Genomic DNA, 14,088 nt, shown 5'->3' with positions numbered 1-14,088 from the left:
CTGTGCTTCACAGCAGCAGATTTGAGTTCCACCTTTGGGTGAATGTGACTGTGGAGTTTGCACATTCTCCCTGTGTCTGTGTGTGTTTCTTCCAGGTGCTCTGGTTTTCTCCCAAATTCCAAAGATGTGCAGGTTTGGGCGGATTGATCATGCTAAACTGCCAATAGTGTCCAAGGATTGTGCAAGCCTTGGTGGATGGTGGATTAGCCATAGGAAATGTAGGAATAGAGTAAGGAGATGGATACGGGTGGGATGCTCTTTGGAGGGTTGGTGTTGATTCAATGGGTTGAATGGCCTGCTTCCACACTATAGGGACTCAATGATAACAAATGAGGCTGAAACATTGTCTCATGTGTAAAGTTATATGACTCTGTGCTGGAGTGACCATTGTTAAAGAGAGGGGCTTGATCTGGGGTGTTAGTTGATAGTCTCCAACCAAAGCTATATCATCATTTTTGCATCACGTTAGTGATTTTGCATCACATTTTAAAAAATAAGTTATGGATTTGGCCAGTTGATTTAACATTTCATACGTTTTGAGATATTATAAGAAAGCACAACTAATCAGAACCAAGTACAACTTCTTTTACGTCTCTGCAATTAGAAAGTGTCTGAACAGTTTCAAAGCTTCACGGTGTAGTAAGTGGATTGCTGTGTGAATGGGGCTGATATCTCATGATGGATTTGATCCCTTATCCACTCAGGATATTTTCAGCAGAAAATAATCTCTTCCGATTAATTTTGTTTCGCTCCAAGTATTAGATTACAACGCCTACTTTGAAAGAGACTATTTTAATTACAAGTTTGCGTCAACCCACGTGAGGGCTACTGTTTAATATTAAAGAGAAATAATTATCCACACGCTCATTGATACAACGCGTAGAACAGACAATCTTGCTTCACTTGAGCGGGAGAGTTGGTATTCCGAAGACTCAAGTTCTTGTGGGAATTTGCAGGCATTAGAACTTTAATTGCTTGTCACTTGAACGTGCCAACCCTGCAATAAACAAAACATCAGAATGGACGTGAATCTCAGAGCTCTGTCATACATCTCAGTAAGAAGTGATTAAAGAGGGAGATGCCCAACAGTATCACTGTATGCCAATTGTAAATCTCGACCTGCCAGCAGCAAGCACGCAGTGTTCATCGACTTTCTCTAACACCCTTCTGTCTGATCGGATTTTGTTTAAGAATTGCATTTGTGTGCCTTTGGAATGATGTTCAGCTGTTAATGTCTTAGATCTAGCCGTCAATGTCAGTTTGGTATTTTAATTATCCCATGTATCTCGGGAGACAGAGTGAAAAGTGTTCAGTTGAAATGCAGGCAACGGATTTGAGTTAAAGAGAACAGTGACAGACGCGGGGAAACCGAGACTAACCCTGAAAGCTCCGAACAGATTTCTTTGAACGTGCCCCGTGAATGGGATGAGTTACCTGTCGTGTACTGTGGGTACATCAGGGTATATCCCGTAACGATCTGCCTCCTGCCCAGTCCATGAGACCTTGAGAGTACACAGTCCACATATATATCCCAGAACAGCTGAGCCAGGTCAATGAACAAGGCGGAGTGTTTGGGTTTCTCCGAGAGTTTCAGGTAGATCATGAAGTCCCAGAGGCCGCTGACCGTCTCGGCGACCCGCAGCTTCTTCATCTCGACCAGGGCGAGAGAGGAGCTCTCCCAGCACTGAGGGTCGATCTCCCCCAGGCTCATTGGGTCTGTGTTCCTTTTCTGGGCCAGAACCACCGTCAGCATCCAGATCAGCATCAGGGACAAGCTGCCGCCAAGGCACTGCATGCTATATACAGGCTGGTCTAACAATGCAAAAAACAAACAGGCGACTGCATTTGAAACCAGCAAGAAAATAAAATGGGACAGTTAATAATTGCTGTTATGAAAGCTGCTATGATGCCTCATTTAACTGTGTGTGTAACGATTATAAGCTCAAACCTGGGTGGTACGGTAGCTTAATGGTTAACACAGCTATCTCATAGCACGAGGGACCCTGGTTCGATTCCAGCCTCAGCTGATAGTCTATGTGGAGTTTGCTCTGGTTTCCTCCTCCAGTTATAGGGTAGGGGAACGGGTTTGGGTGGGTTACTCTTCAGAGGGCTGAAGGCCCTGTTTCTGTACAGTAGGGAACCTAATCTTTATGTTCTTGGAAAAATATCAGATACTTTTCGAGGAGCACAAACCCCAACAGTGGGAGCATAAAAACAGAAAGGAAGCAGTGTCCTTAGAGACCTGCCCCCCTCCACCCCTTCAAACATACACATACACACACCCACACACAGCTTGTTCTGTCATTCAATGGGAGCTCTGATCTGGACCTCTCTCCATATACCTGCCATTACTTCACCCTCTTTGCCATCTGACAACCAAAAGCATGATCACTGTCTGGTTTGTTGTGGAGATGTTGGTGTTGGTGTTGGTGTTGGTGTTGGGGGGGGGGGGGTACAAAGTCAGAAATCACACAACACCAGGTTACAATCCAGCATGTTTATTTGAAATCGCAAGCTTTTGGAGCGTATCCCCTTGGTCAGGTCAAGTGAGAGGAAATCACATAGACACAGAAAGGTGTGTTTTCCAGCATCACACTGTCCATACGAAATGGTGTGAGTGGAGGAGTGTCATCTAATAAAGTCTCTGCAGGTGACCAAGGGTATCAGACAATGTGAGTAAAGTGTCAGTTGCTGAATAACCAGCGAAGGGATGACCTAGAATCTGACTAAATCAGGCAGACGCTAAGGGATTGGTGTCGATAAAAGGGATTCCATTCATTGGGGCATTGCCACCAGTTTTGGAACCGGGAGGATCTGTGCCAATGGGACAGTCTCCACCTGAACTGATCTGGAACTGGTGTTCTGGCAAAAAGGATAAATAGGAGGGTTAGTAGGACTTTAAGCTTGTGAATCGGGAGGAAGGGAAATTGAAAGTGACAGGAAGCATGGAGTTAAATGGAAAGATAAGCAGCAGAATAGCATGTGTGCAGGTGGGTTTAAGCTTGGGGCAGATTAGGAATGCAGCAAAAAGGAAGGATAACTTAGGGCATCTTATGAATTCCAATAGCTCCAATAATGACAAAAAAGGATAACATTAAGACACTTCACCTGAATGCTCGTAATATTCGTAACAAAGTGGATGAATTAACAGCACAAATCATCGTGAATGATTATGATGTGGTAGACATCACAGAGATGTGGTTGCAGGGGGTTCAGGACTGGCAGTTAAACATCCAAGGATTTACAACTTATCGAAAAGACAGGGAGGTGGGCACAGGGGGCGGGATGGCCTTGTTAGTTAAGAATGAAATTAAATCTATGGCACTGAATGACATAGGGTCAGATGATGTGGAGTCTGTGTGGGTGGGGTTGAGGAATCACAAAGGCAAAAAAACCCATAATGGGAGTTATGTACAGACCTCCCAGCAGTGGCCAGAACAAGAGGCACAAGATGTACCAGGAAATAGATAGGGCATGTCAGAAAGGCAAGGTCACGGTGATCATGGGGAGCTTCAATATGCAAATAGTCTGGGTGAATAATGTTGCCGGTGGATCCAAAGAAAGACAATTCATGGAATGCTTACAGGATGGCTTTTTGGAACAGCTTGTGATGGAGCCTACAAGGGAGCAGGCTATTCTGGACTTAGTGCTATGTAATGAGCCAGAATTTATAAAAGATCTTAAAGTAAAGGAACAGCGATCATAATATAGTAGAGTTCAGTCTGTAGTTTGAAAGAGAGAAGGCAAAATCGGACGTAATGGTGTTACACTTAAATAAAGGTAATTACAGGGGCATGAGCGAGGAACTGACGAAAATCAACTGAAAGCAGAGCCTAGTGGGGAAGACAGTAAAGCAACAAGGCCAGGAGTTTCTGGGTGTAACTGAGGACCGAGTACAGAGGTTAAATCCAAAGAAAAGAAAGATTTTCCAGGGGCAGGGGGTGAAGAGATTAGACAGCCAAGGCTGACAAAGGAAGTCAGGAAATGTATCAAAGAAAAAGACAGCACGTATAAAGTGGCCAAGAGCACTGGGAAATCAGATGATTGGAAAGGCTACGAAAACAGAGGATAACAAAGAGAGAAATAAGGAAGGAGAGGATCAAATATGAAGATAAGTTAGCTAGTAATATTAGAAATGATAGTAAAAGTTCCTTTCAATACATAAGAAACAAATAAGAGGGAAAAGTAGACATTGGGCCGCTTCAAATTGATACTGGAAGGCTAGTGATGGGAGCTAAGGAAATAACTGAAGAACTTAATAAGTACTTTGTGTCAGTTTTCACAGTGGAAGACATGAGTAATATCCCAACAATTAAGGAGAGTCGGGGGCAGAGTTGGATATGATAGCCCATACGAAAGAGAAAGTGCTAGAAAGGCTAATAGGTCTAAAACTGATAAATTTCCTGGTCCAGAGTTCTGTGGGAGGTGGCTGAGGAAATAACAGAGGCGTTGGTTGTGACCTTTCACAAGTCACTGGAGTTAGGGAAAGTCACAGATGAAAGGATCAAGACAAAAGATGGAAAATTATAGGCCGATTAGCCTAACCTCAATTGTTGGTAAAATTCTAGAATCCATCGTTAAGGATGAGGTTTCTAAATTCTTGGAAGTGCAGAGTTGGATTAGGACAAGTCAACATGGATTTAATAAGGGGAGGTCATGCCTGACAAACCTGTTAGAATTCTTTGAAGAGGTAACAAGTAGATTAGACCAGGGAAACCCAGTGGATGTTATCTATCTAGACTTCCAAAAGGCCTTTGATAAGGTGCCACACAGGAGGCTGCTGAGTAAGGTGAGGGCCCATGGTGTTCAAGGTGAGCTACTGGCATGGATTGAGTATTGGCTGTCTGACAGAAGGCAGAGAGTTGGGATAGAAGGTTCTTTTTCAGAATTGCAGCCAGTGACAAGTGGTGTCCCGCAGGGTTCAGTGTTGGGACCCCAGCTGTTCACTTTATATATTAATGATCTGGATGAAGGGACAGGGGGCATTCTGGCAAAGTTTGCTGATGATACAAAGTTAGGTGGACAGGCAGTTAGTACTGAGGAGGTGGGGAGGCTGCAGAAAGAGTTAGACTGTTTAGGAGAGTGGTCCAAGAAATGGCTGATGAAATTCAACATGAGCAAATGCAAGGTCTTGCACTTTGGAAAAAAGAATACAGGCATAGACTATTTTCGAAATGGTGAGAAAATTCATAACGCTGAAGAACAAAGGGATCTGGGAGTACTAGTCCAGGATTCTCTGAAGGTTAACTTGCAGGTTGGGTCCATGATTAAGAAATGTCATTGCGGGTTGGAATATAAAAGCAGTGATGTGCTTCTGAGAGTTTATAAAGTTCTAGTTAGGCCAAATTTAGAATACTATGTCTAATTTTAGGTCCTACACCTCAGGAAGGACATACTGGCACTTGAGGGCATCCAGTGGAGATTCACACAGATGATCTCTGGGATGGTAGGCCTAACATACGATGAACAGCTGAGGATTCTTGGATTGTATTCATTTGAGTTTAGAAGGTTGAGGGAAGATCTAATAGAAACTTACAAGATAATGAATGGTTCAGAAAGGGTGGATGCTGGGAAGTTGTTTTTGTTAGGTGGGAAGACTAGGACCCGTGGGCATAGCCTTAGCATTAGAGGGGATCAATTTAGAATGGAAATGAGGAGACATTTCTTCAGTCAGAGAGTGATGGCCCTGTGGAATTCATTGCCATGAAGTGCAGTGGAGGCCAGGACATTAAATGTCTCCAAGGCAGGGATTGATAAATTCTTGATCTCGCAAGGAATTAAGGGCTATGGGGAAAGTATGGGTAAGTGGCATTGAAATGCCTGTCAGCCATGATTAAATGGCGGAGTGGATCGATGGACTGAATGGCCTTACTTCCACTCCAATGTCTTATGGTCTTATAGTCCAACAGGTTTATTTGGAAGTACTAGTAACTTTCTAACTTTCTAACTAATCTAGTAACTTTCTAAAGAGATTGAGATATATTCATGAAAAAGAGAAATTTGCATGGCTCTGAGCAAGGAGCAGAGATCGGGATGGTGGGGGTAGGGGTGGGCGTGGAAATAGTTGACAGTGACACACACAATGGGTCAAACAGCCTCCTCTATTTAAAGAAAAAAAAAGTGGGCGGCATGGTGGCACTGCTGCCTCACAGCGCCAAAGACCAGGGTTCAATTCCCGCCTCAGGCGACTGACTGTGTGGAGTTTGCACGTTCTCCCTGTGTCTGCGTGGGTTTCCTCCGGGTGCTCTGGTTTCCTCCCACAGTCCAAAGATGTGCAGGTCAGGTGAATTGGCCATGCTAAATTGCCCGTCGTGTTAGGTAAGGGGTAGATGTAGGGGTATGGGTGGGTTATGCTTCGGCGGGGCAGTGTGGACTTGTTGGGCCGAAAGGCCTGTTTCCACACTGTAAGTAATCTAATCTACTAGCTTTCAGAGTGCAGCTCCTTCCTCAGGTAACTAGTGGGGCAGAATCATAAGACACGGAAGTTATAGCAAAAGATTACAGTGTCACAGATCACAATAATGTGGAACACAAACAGAGGCTGCTGGAAAAGCCTAGCAGGTCTGCCAGCATCTGGGAAGGAAAATCAGAGGAAGGGTCACCAGACTCAAAACATTAACTCTGATTTTTCTGGACCCACTGAGCCTCCCCAACAACCCCTGCCTCTGCTCCCGATTTACAGCATCTGCAGTTCTTTCGGTTTTTATTTGACTGGAATAACATGATAGATATAAGGGTCGCATGCCCAGGGTCTAACCAACATACTAAGTAATCCAAAACTGTACAAACTAGTTAAGTTAGAGAGATCATAACAATTTATCATGGTGGTAGGACAGGAAGGAAGACTTTACTGATAAGAACAGTGTGGTGGGGTCATATATAGTGATGTGAACCCAAGATCACATTTGAGTTGTCTTCATGGGTATGGATCTTTGCTATCAGTTTCTGCTCAGCGATACTATGCTGTTGTGTGTCTCAAAGGCCACCGTGAAGGACGCTTACCCAAAGATCTGAGGCTGAATATCCTTGATCGCTGCAGTGTTCCTCAACTGGGAGGGAACATTCCTGTCTGGTGATTGTGGTGTGGTGTCCATTCATCTGCTGTCGTAGTGGCCCCATGGTCTCACCAATATACCATGCCTTGGGGTATCCTTGCCTGCAGAGTATGAGGTAGACAACATTTGGCCGAATCACATGAGTACCTATCACGCACGTGTTGGGTGGTGTTCCTACGTGTGACAGTAGCATTCATGTCGATGATATGACATGTCTTGCCGAGGTTGCTGTGGCAGGGTTGTGTGGTTGTGTTGTGGTTGGTGTTGTCCTGAAGGTTGGGTAATTTGCTGCAAACAATGGTCTGTTTACGGTTTAGTGGTTGTTTGAAGGTTTAGAAGTGGAGGTGCAGAGATGATCTTGGTGAGATGCTCATCGTCATCAATGACATATTGAAGGCAGCGAAGAACATGGTGTAGTCTCTCTGATCCGGGGAAGTACTGCATGACCAAAGGTACTCTATTGGTTGTATCCTGTGTCTGTCTTCTGAGGAGGTCATTGCGGTTTTTTGCTGTTGGAACTGACGATCGCTGAGTTGAGCATCATGCCCTATTCTTAACAGGGCCTCTTTCAAAATCTCTAGGTGCCCATCCCATTCCTCCTCATCTGAGCAGATCCTGTGTATGCACAGGACCTCTCTGTAGGGGATGTCTTCTTTAATATGTTTAGGGTGGAAGCTAGTAAAGTGCAGCATCATGAGGTTATCTGTGGGCTTATGGTAGAGTGAGGTACTGAGATGGGGGACCCGTCCTTGATGGAGATGTATGTGTTCAAGAATGAGATTGATTCTTAAGAGTAGTCCATAGTAAGTCTGATGTTGTTCAGAAATTGACATTTTACTCACACCATCTAACACCCTTGGTCACCTGCAAAGATTTATTATTTGACATTCCACTCACACCATTTGTATGATCTTCTGATCCCTCTGCCCTTGATTTCTCTGCCCATAATTTCTGTGTCTGTGTGCTTCTCTCTCAATTCATCTGACAAAGGAGCTACTCTTCGAAATCTTGTGACTTCAAATAAACCTGGTGGCCAATACCTGGTGTCAAACTTACCATTTACCTTTAATCCTGAGGCAATGACTTTCCTCACTGGAAAGTCTGGCTTTAGTTTCTGACAGAGCTCCCTCGACCTAAACTCCCCAAATCAATGGAAATAATTATTCTCTATCTCTGTTGTCTACTCCTCTGAATATTTTGAGAAAGTTAATCAAATCATTCCTCAACCTTTTTTTAAATTCAATGGAACACAACAATTACTCTTCCCCATGTAACGTTTAAAATCCATGTGTAGTGCTGTAACATTCACTCTGCCTTCCCTTCAGAGGGGTGGTGTCCAGAACTGTTCACAGTACTCACAGGCACGGTCTAACCAAGGGTAAGAACAGAAAGTGCTAGGGGAATTCAGCAGCATCAGTGGGGACAAAGACAGAGGTAATGCTTCCCAGTCAAATATGGAACGCTTGGAACTTTTTACTTTTGGTTTAACCAGGACCTGTACAGCGTTAGATAATGCCTAATCTTTTCTATTCCAGCTCTCTGGACATTGTGTCAAATTCCATTGGCCTTATGAATTACCTTCTGTGTCTATGTAGCCGGGCTATCAGATCCCCCTGGGTGCCCACCAGTTCCAGGTTTTAGCAGTGTTCTTTGTACACCTCTCCAAACGCTGAACGAAAGAAAAGCGCCGATCGCAAGATAACCCATTACAAAGAATTGTTTTTGTATTAAATGGTGGAAATTAGCTTCGGGGAATATTCGACCGCAAAGTGGAATTTAATTCTGAAATTATGCAACAGCCTCACGGATTTGACTAGCAGACTTGACTTTCGATTGAATATTGCTGCTGGAAACTTTAGGGTCGTTTATTTTTGATTTGCACAGAACTGTATCTTGTAATCGTGTCATCGACTTCTCCGGTGCAAGTGCATGAGAGACCAGGGGTGGGTACGGTCAGATTCGCCACCAGGCTGTATCACCAGGAAGGGCGAGAGTGAAATCACCTGTCCTCCCTGTGATTCTCCACTTCTTCCAAAGCACACCAGGAGGGGGCAGCAGATCTAAACTGGCGATATAATGAATGGAGAGAATGAGAACCCAGAAACTAATGTCGAGCCCCCTCAGACTGAAGGAATGGCGGTGACAGTTCACTGTGTGACCGACATCTCAACAACCACTGTGTAGGATGGGGCTCTGCTTTACACAGATCACAACACTGAAATCTCTGAACATCTACAAGGTGCCAGACATTAATTATCCTCATGCCTTGGAGGCAAAGATTAACACATAGGAGTCGTCCGGTGCACTGTCAATGCAAAATATAAAATGAATTATAATCATTTACATGACCCTAACTCAACGAACAGACGTAGGCCATTCAGCCGATCGAGTCTGCTTGGCCATTCAAGGAAGTTATGGCTGATCCGCCTCTCAATTCCACTTTCCTGCCTTATCCCTATCATCTCTGGTTCCCTTACTGATTAATGTCTGACTCCGCCTTGAACATACTTAATAGTCCAACCTCGACAGCCGACTGCCGGAAAGAATTTCACGGATTCACCCCGTCTGAGGTCCCAAAAAAGTCCTCGAACCCTAACCCCCCTCTCCTTTGCTAAATGGGTGACCTCTTATTCTGAAATTATGCCTTAGACTCTCCCACAAGTAGAGACACCTTTCCCCGCCTACCCTGACAAGTCCACTCAAACTTTTTAAAATCCCTATTTGGAACTTCATGGGATGTCATGTGTTGATGTACTTAAAGCTATTATTATAAAATTGGTTCGATATTGTAAATGGACAAAAACGAAGTTACAGCGTTGGAAGTCTGAAATCAGAGGAGAATTTAATGGATGTGAAGTTCTCCAAGTGAAACATTTCTGTCCAGAGAGAAAAGGTGAGATTAATGTTTCAATTCCAGACCATTGTCCACGTTTCACTTCGCGAACTCTGTGTTGCCTTGGTCTATATTAACATGGCCTACTGAAATTTTCCACCTGCCGTGTTTCTATATAAAACTTTGTTCGGCAGTATTGTACATACTCTGCACAAAAGATGTTGGAAGATGAACTTCCAGCTTTACTAACCACCTGACCATAAGTCGATACTTCCAGTTACAAGCTATATGTATCGGATTTCCTGGTACACTTCACCTGATGAAGGGGCAGCGCTTCGAAAGCTTGTAGTTTGAAATAAACCTGTTGGACTATAACCTGCCGTCGTGTGACTTCTGTCAAAGAAGGTAGCGAGATGCAGGATTGGACCTAGCCTTTCAGCACCACGTGAAGCTGCCTGGCTTGCTGTGCTCCTCCAGCCTCCTGCCTGTCTACCTTGGATTCCCGCATCTGCAGGGGTTTTTTTTTTTGTCTCTGAACTAGTCTTTCTCTCAGCAGTCAGGTTAATAGCCCATGACAATCTCATACGATCCACATCCAGATAAACAAGGGAACTTTGACAGACACAGTTTCACATGCGTTTAAGTGAAACAGCGATACAGCCGTTACAAAAACACGTACCATAAAACTGCGAACGAAGAATGAGTAAGCCACAAAAACAGACTTTCACCGACACGCAGAAATCCGGACACTGTGAGGATGCAGAGTGATATTTAAAAACCGTGGTTTTGCAACACAGAAACAACTCGGTTGACTTGGCAGTTTCCTGCCTTGGACGTTGGAGAAGCCTTCTCCCATCCTTCTCTCTCTCGCCCATCAATATTTACAATCTCCTCTGCACCTACCGTGGGGTTTACCTAACCTCTCTTTGAATTCAGTAATATGCGTTGTCAGGGAGACTCCACACTCACTGGGTAAGGAAGCTTCTCTGGAATTTACTACTGGGTTTATCAGTTTTAACCTTCTGGCCATAAAGCTACAAGGAGTAGGAACAGGAGTAGGCCGTTTGGCCCTTCCAACTTGCTCCCCCCCCATTCATTAGGATCAAGGCTGATCAGACATTTCTCACGTCCAAGTTCCTGTCATCCCCCGTAATTCCCCGACTGATCAGGAATTTGGGAGAAAGTGAGATCAGCGATGCTGGAGATCAGAGTCAAGATTAGAGTGGTGCTGGAAAAGCACAGCAGGTCAGGCAGGAGAATCGACGTTTCGGGCAGGAGCCCTTCATCAGACCTGAAATATCCACAAGCACTCTGTCGCCACAGCTCTCTGTGACTGAGTTGGGAGACTCTCACAACCCTCTGAGAGAAGAAATTCCTCCTCATCTCAGTCTGAAATCGGTGCTCTCATTATGCCCTCTGGCCTCAGACTCTACCATGGGGGCAAACATCCTCTCAGCATTTACCCCGTCAAGCCCCTTCAGAATTCGGAATGTTTGAATGAGACCACCACCTTCTAAATCCCAGTGAGTAGAGCCCATAAGGCAATCCCTCCATAGCAGGGGTCATCCCAGTGAACCTTCTCTGAACTGCCTCCAATGAAATGAGATCATTCCTTAAATAAGCGACCAAAACTTCTCAGAGTACTCCAGGTGTGGCCTCACCGCAACCTTGTACCTTAGGCTTGGTTCCAGCTTATGGAATCCTCGGCCCTACAGCTGTCCAACAACATCTGCTGTAATCGAGGTCTTTAACAGGTCACCCCGCGGGGGCCCTCTGTGAAACAGAAGAATGGTCCTTCGCCAGTTCTTCCCTGGTGGGTATAAACCCCTCAATTTTGAGGAAAATCGATTGCAATTAAAGTACAAGTTGGGTAATCTGTAATATAATGGGCAATTTGTAACGAAACTGCAAATGAGGGGCTCATGCAGAAAAGTGGCAGCGTCCCTGCTTCTGGGTCAGAAGGTCTGAGTTCAAATGCCCCCTTCCTCGACCCATATCGGATCAGTTTGTTTCACAATAACACCACGGCGTTCCACTCGCCTGTACAACAGGGAATCAAGGCTCCACACTTTAAAATGAATAAAATCATTCCTGATGAAGGGCTTTTGCCTAAAACGTTGATTTTCCTGCCCTTTGGATGCTGCCTGACCTGCTGTGCTTTTCCAGCACCTCTCTAATCTCCAGCATCTGCAGTACCCACTTTAAAATAAAGACTCATTTTACGAACATCTCGCCCAGTGAACCACTGATAATTCCCTGTGTGGTCCGTGGCAGGAGTCATACTCACGCTGAAAGTGTTCGACTCTCTCTCTCTCTGGCTGTAAATCAGGGCGACATGAGCAGATTCAGCAACGCTGTTGTGGTGATTGGTCGCTGAGGAACCGCAGGAGAAGTTGCTTCGTTCGGCTGTTGCACGGTTGGGATCCTGGAGTTGGGCGTTTGGAGCCCGTTTCGCGGCGGGAGTATATATACCACAGTCCGCCCACAGTCTCTGCGTCAGGCTGTGTGTGTGTGTGTGTGTGTCGCTCAATTTCTCTCAATTTGCCTCGCAAAATGATCCGGTTTTCTGCTGCATCACCCTGAACGCCATGCAAAATTGATACCTGTGCCCCCAGCCGCCAGTGGAAAGAACTTCTGGAATTTTCAGGGTCTTTTTTGAAGAGTTCGAGTGAGCAACCTCTCTCAGATCCCTCTCTCAGATATTTCTTGATGTGGTTATCAGCCCTCCAGCATCTCTTTCATTTCAAAGCGTAATTATAGATTCAAGGAACCCATGGCAAATCGTGTGAAATAACAGTCATTTTCTTGTGAGAGTCGGTGAACCGAGAAGGCAAATCCACTCCCCTCCCCCAGAAAGTTAGTAAATTCAGCAGATGTTACAGCCCATAGGTGGAGGTTCAGGATACTGCACAGTGTGAGGGGCTACAGCACTTCACGTGTATGGCTGAGAGCTCTCGGCAATGCACACACGGCTCATCCCGCCAAACACACTGGCCTTCATTTACCCGCCACTTCCAGCAACTACCTCTGAATTAATATAGTGCCTTCCACACAGACCCCTTGCCCCCGCCCCCGGAGTTCCTCTGCTATTAGGGAACGGTCAGGCCCCGAACTGTTACTGCCCACCCCGACCCTCCCCAGTGGGAGACTGGTTTTCTGCTCAGTCCAGCACGTCGTTTTATTGTGAAGCAGCCCGCCACTCCCCTGACTCAGGTCCGGGAAGATTGAAGGCTTGCTTCGGCGGAATTTGGCCTCAGGACCCCCATCTACTTGGAGAGAAGTAGCCCACAGGAAAATCCAGGTTTCGGATTGAATACAGTGTATTGGTGTGACTGTGTATCGATGTTCCAACCTGAGCACGGGAATGAAACTGATGATAGATCAATGAACTCGAACACACTGTTTACTTTGCGGCGATTCATTTTATTTTTATGATAGAGCAGCATGACAAAAGTATCCTGATCCATCCTGTCCCATCAGTAGCTGACAGCAGGATGACCTACAATATTCAAAGCTGTACTTGTTGCAATATTTGGACTTGTCCCGTGGAACAGACAGCCTGAATTTCAGCCCCACACATATATCGGTGAGCTGTAGTGCCCGAAGTAAATCAAGCTTTATCCATTGGGACATTGTGAGACAGAGCCCTTTCCGTTGTAGAGGCAACTTTTAATCTTCACGTGGCAGAAGATTTCCATTTTAGATCTTTTCTTTAAAACATCCTTTCTCTAGGCAAACTGTTCAATGCTGGCAAGTTCCCGTTGGGACCATTGATACCAACACGCGTTGCTTCGGAGTTTCTGTTTGATGCCAGTTTGTCCCGTACTGATCCACCACCCAATGTTCTAGCCTGACACCACGCACAGATTCCGACCAGAGCAGCATAACTTGTAAAACACGTGAACTTGCGAGCCACTTTCCTGTGCTGTCTTTTTAATGCGAAGACAAAGCAGATTTTGCCACCTCCGTTCACAAAGCACAAGCTCATGACAATGAGACCCGCCCTTGCATTGGACGCAGTATCAGACGGTGATCCGCTGCAGCTTCGGCCAGGCTCTCTTTGCACTCCCACTAGTCAGATGCAGACCCCTGCACTCAATAACCACACCACCCCTCCCTGACCATATCTGTATTATTCCGAAGTTGAACTTCCCATCGACAGTGCCTCGAGATCCTTCTAGAAACGTGGCCAACTCAGGA

General features: G+C 45.3%; 1 protein-coding gene across 1 annotated transcript; it reads right to left on the bottom strand.

Annotated features, from left to right (window-relative positions):
* Nucleotides 1-778: 778 nt before the first annotated feature.
* On the bottom strand, nt 779-12,812 carry LOC140480252 (protein FAM237A-like). Its single transcript, XM_072574966.1, has 3 exons — nt 12,176-12,812; nt 1,435-1,812; nt 779-997 (listed from the first exon to the last, which is right to left on the bottom strand). Exons 2-3 carry the CDS (start codon nt 1,793-1,795, stop codon nt 960-962), a joined length of 399 nt encoding a protein of 132 aa, XP_072431067.1. The 5' UTR covers nt 1,796-1,812; nt 12,176-12,812; the 3' UTR covers nt 779-959.
* Nucleotides 12,813-14,088: the final 1,276 nt, after the last annotated feature.

The sequence above is a fragment of the Chiloscyllium punctatum genome, chromosome 8, assembly GCF_047496795.1.
Source record: "Chiloscyllium punctatum isolate Juve2018m chromosome 8, sChiPun1.3, whole genome shotgun sequence".
Taxonomy (NCBI): Eukaryota; Metazoa; Chordata; class Chondrichthyes; order Orectolobiformes; family Hemiscylliidae; genus Chiloscyllium; species Chiloscyllium punctatum.
Note: the sequence above shows the minus strand (reverse complement) of the source record. Positions and strands in the feature narration are given on the sequence as shown.

What these genes read in the sequence shown, in the direction of transcription:
- LOC140480252 (XM_072574966.1), bottom strand. Translation starts at nt 1,795, where the DNA reads ATGCAGTGCCTTGGCGGCAGCTTGTCCCTGATGCTGATCTGGATGCTG. An exon ending in GTACCCACAGTACACGACAG is followed by an intron (nt 998 to 1,434) that starts GTAACTCATCCC and finishes TGTTTATTGCAG; the next exon opens with GGTTGGCACGTTCAAGTGAC.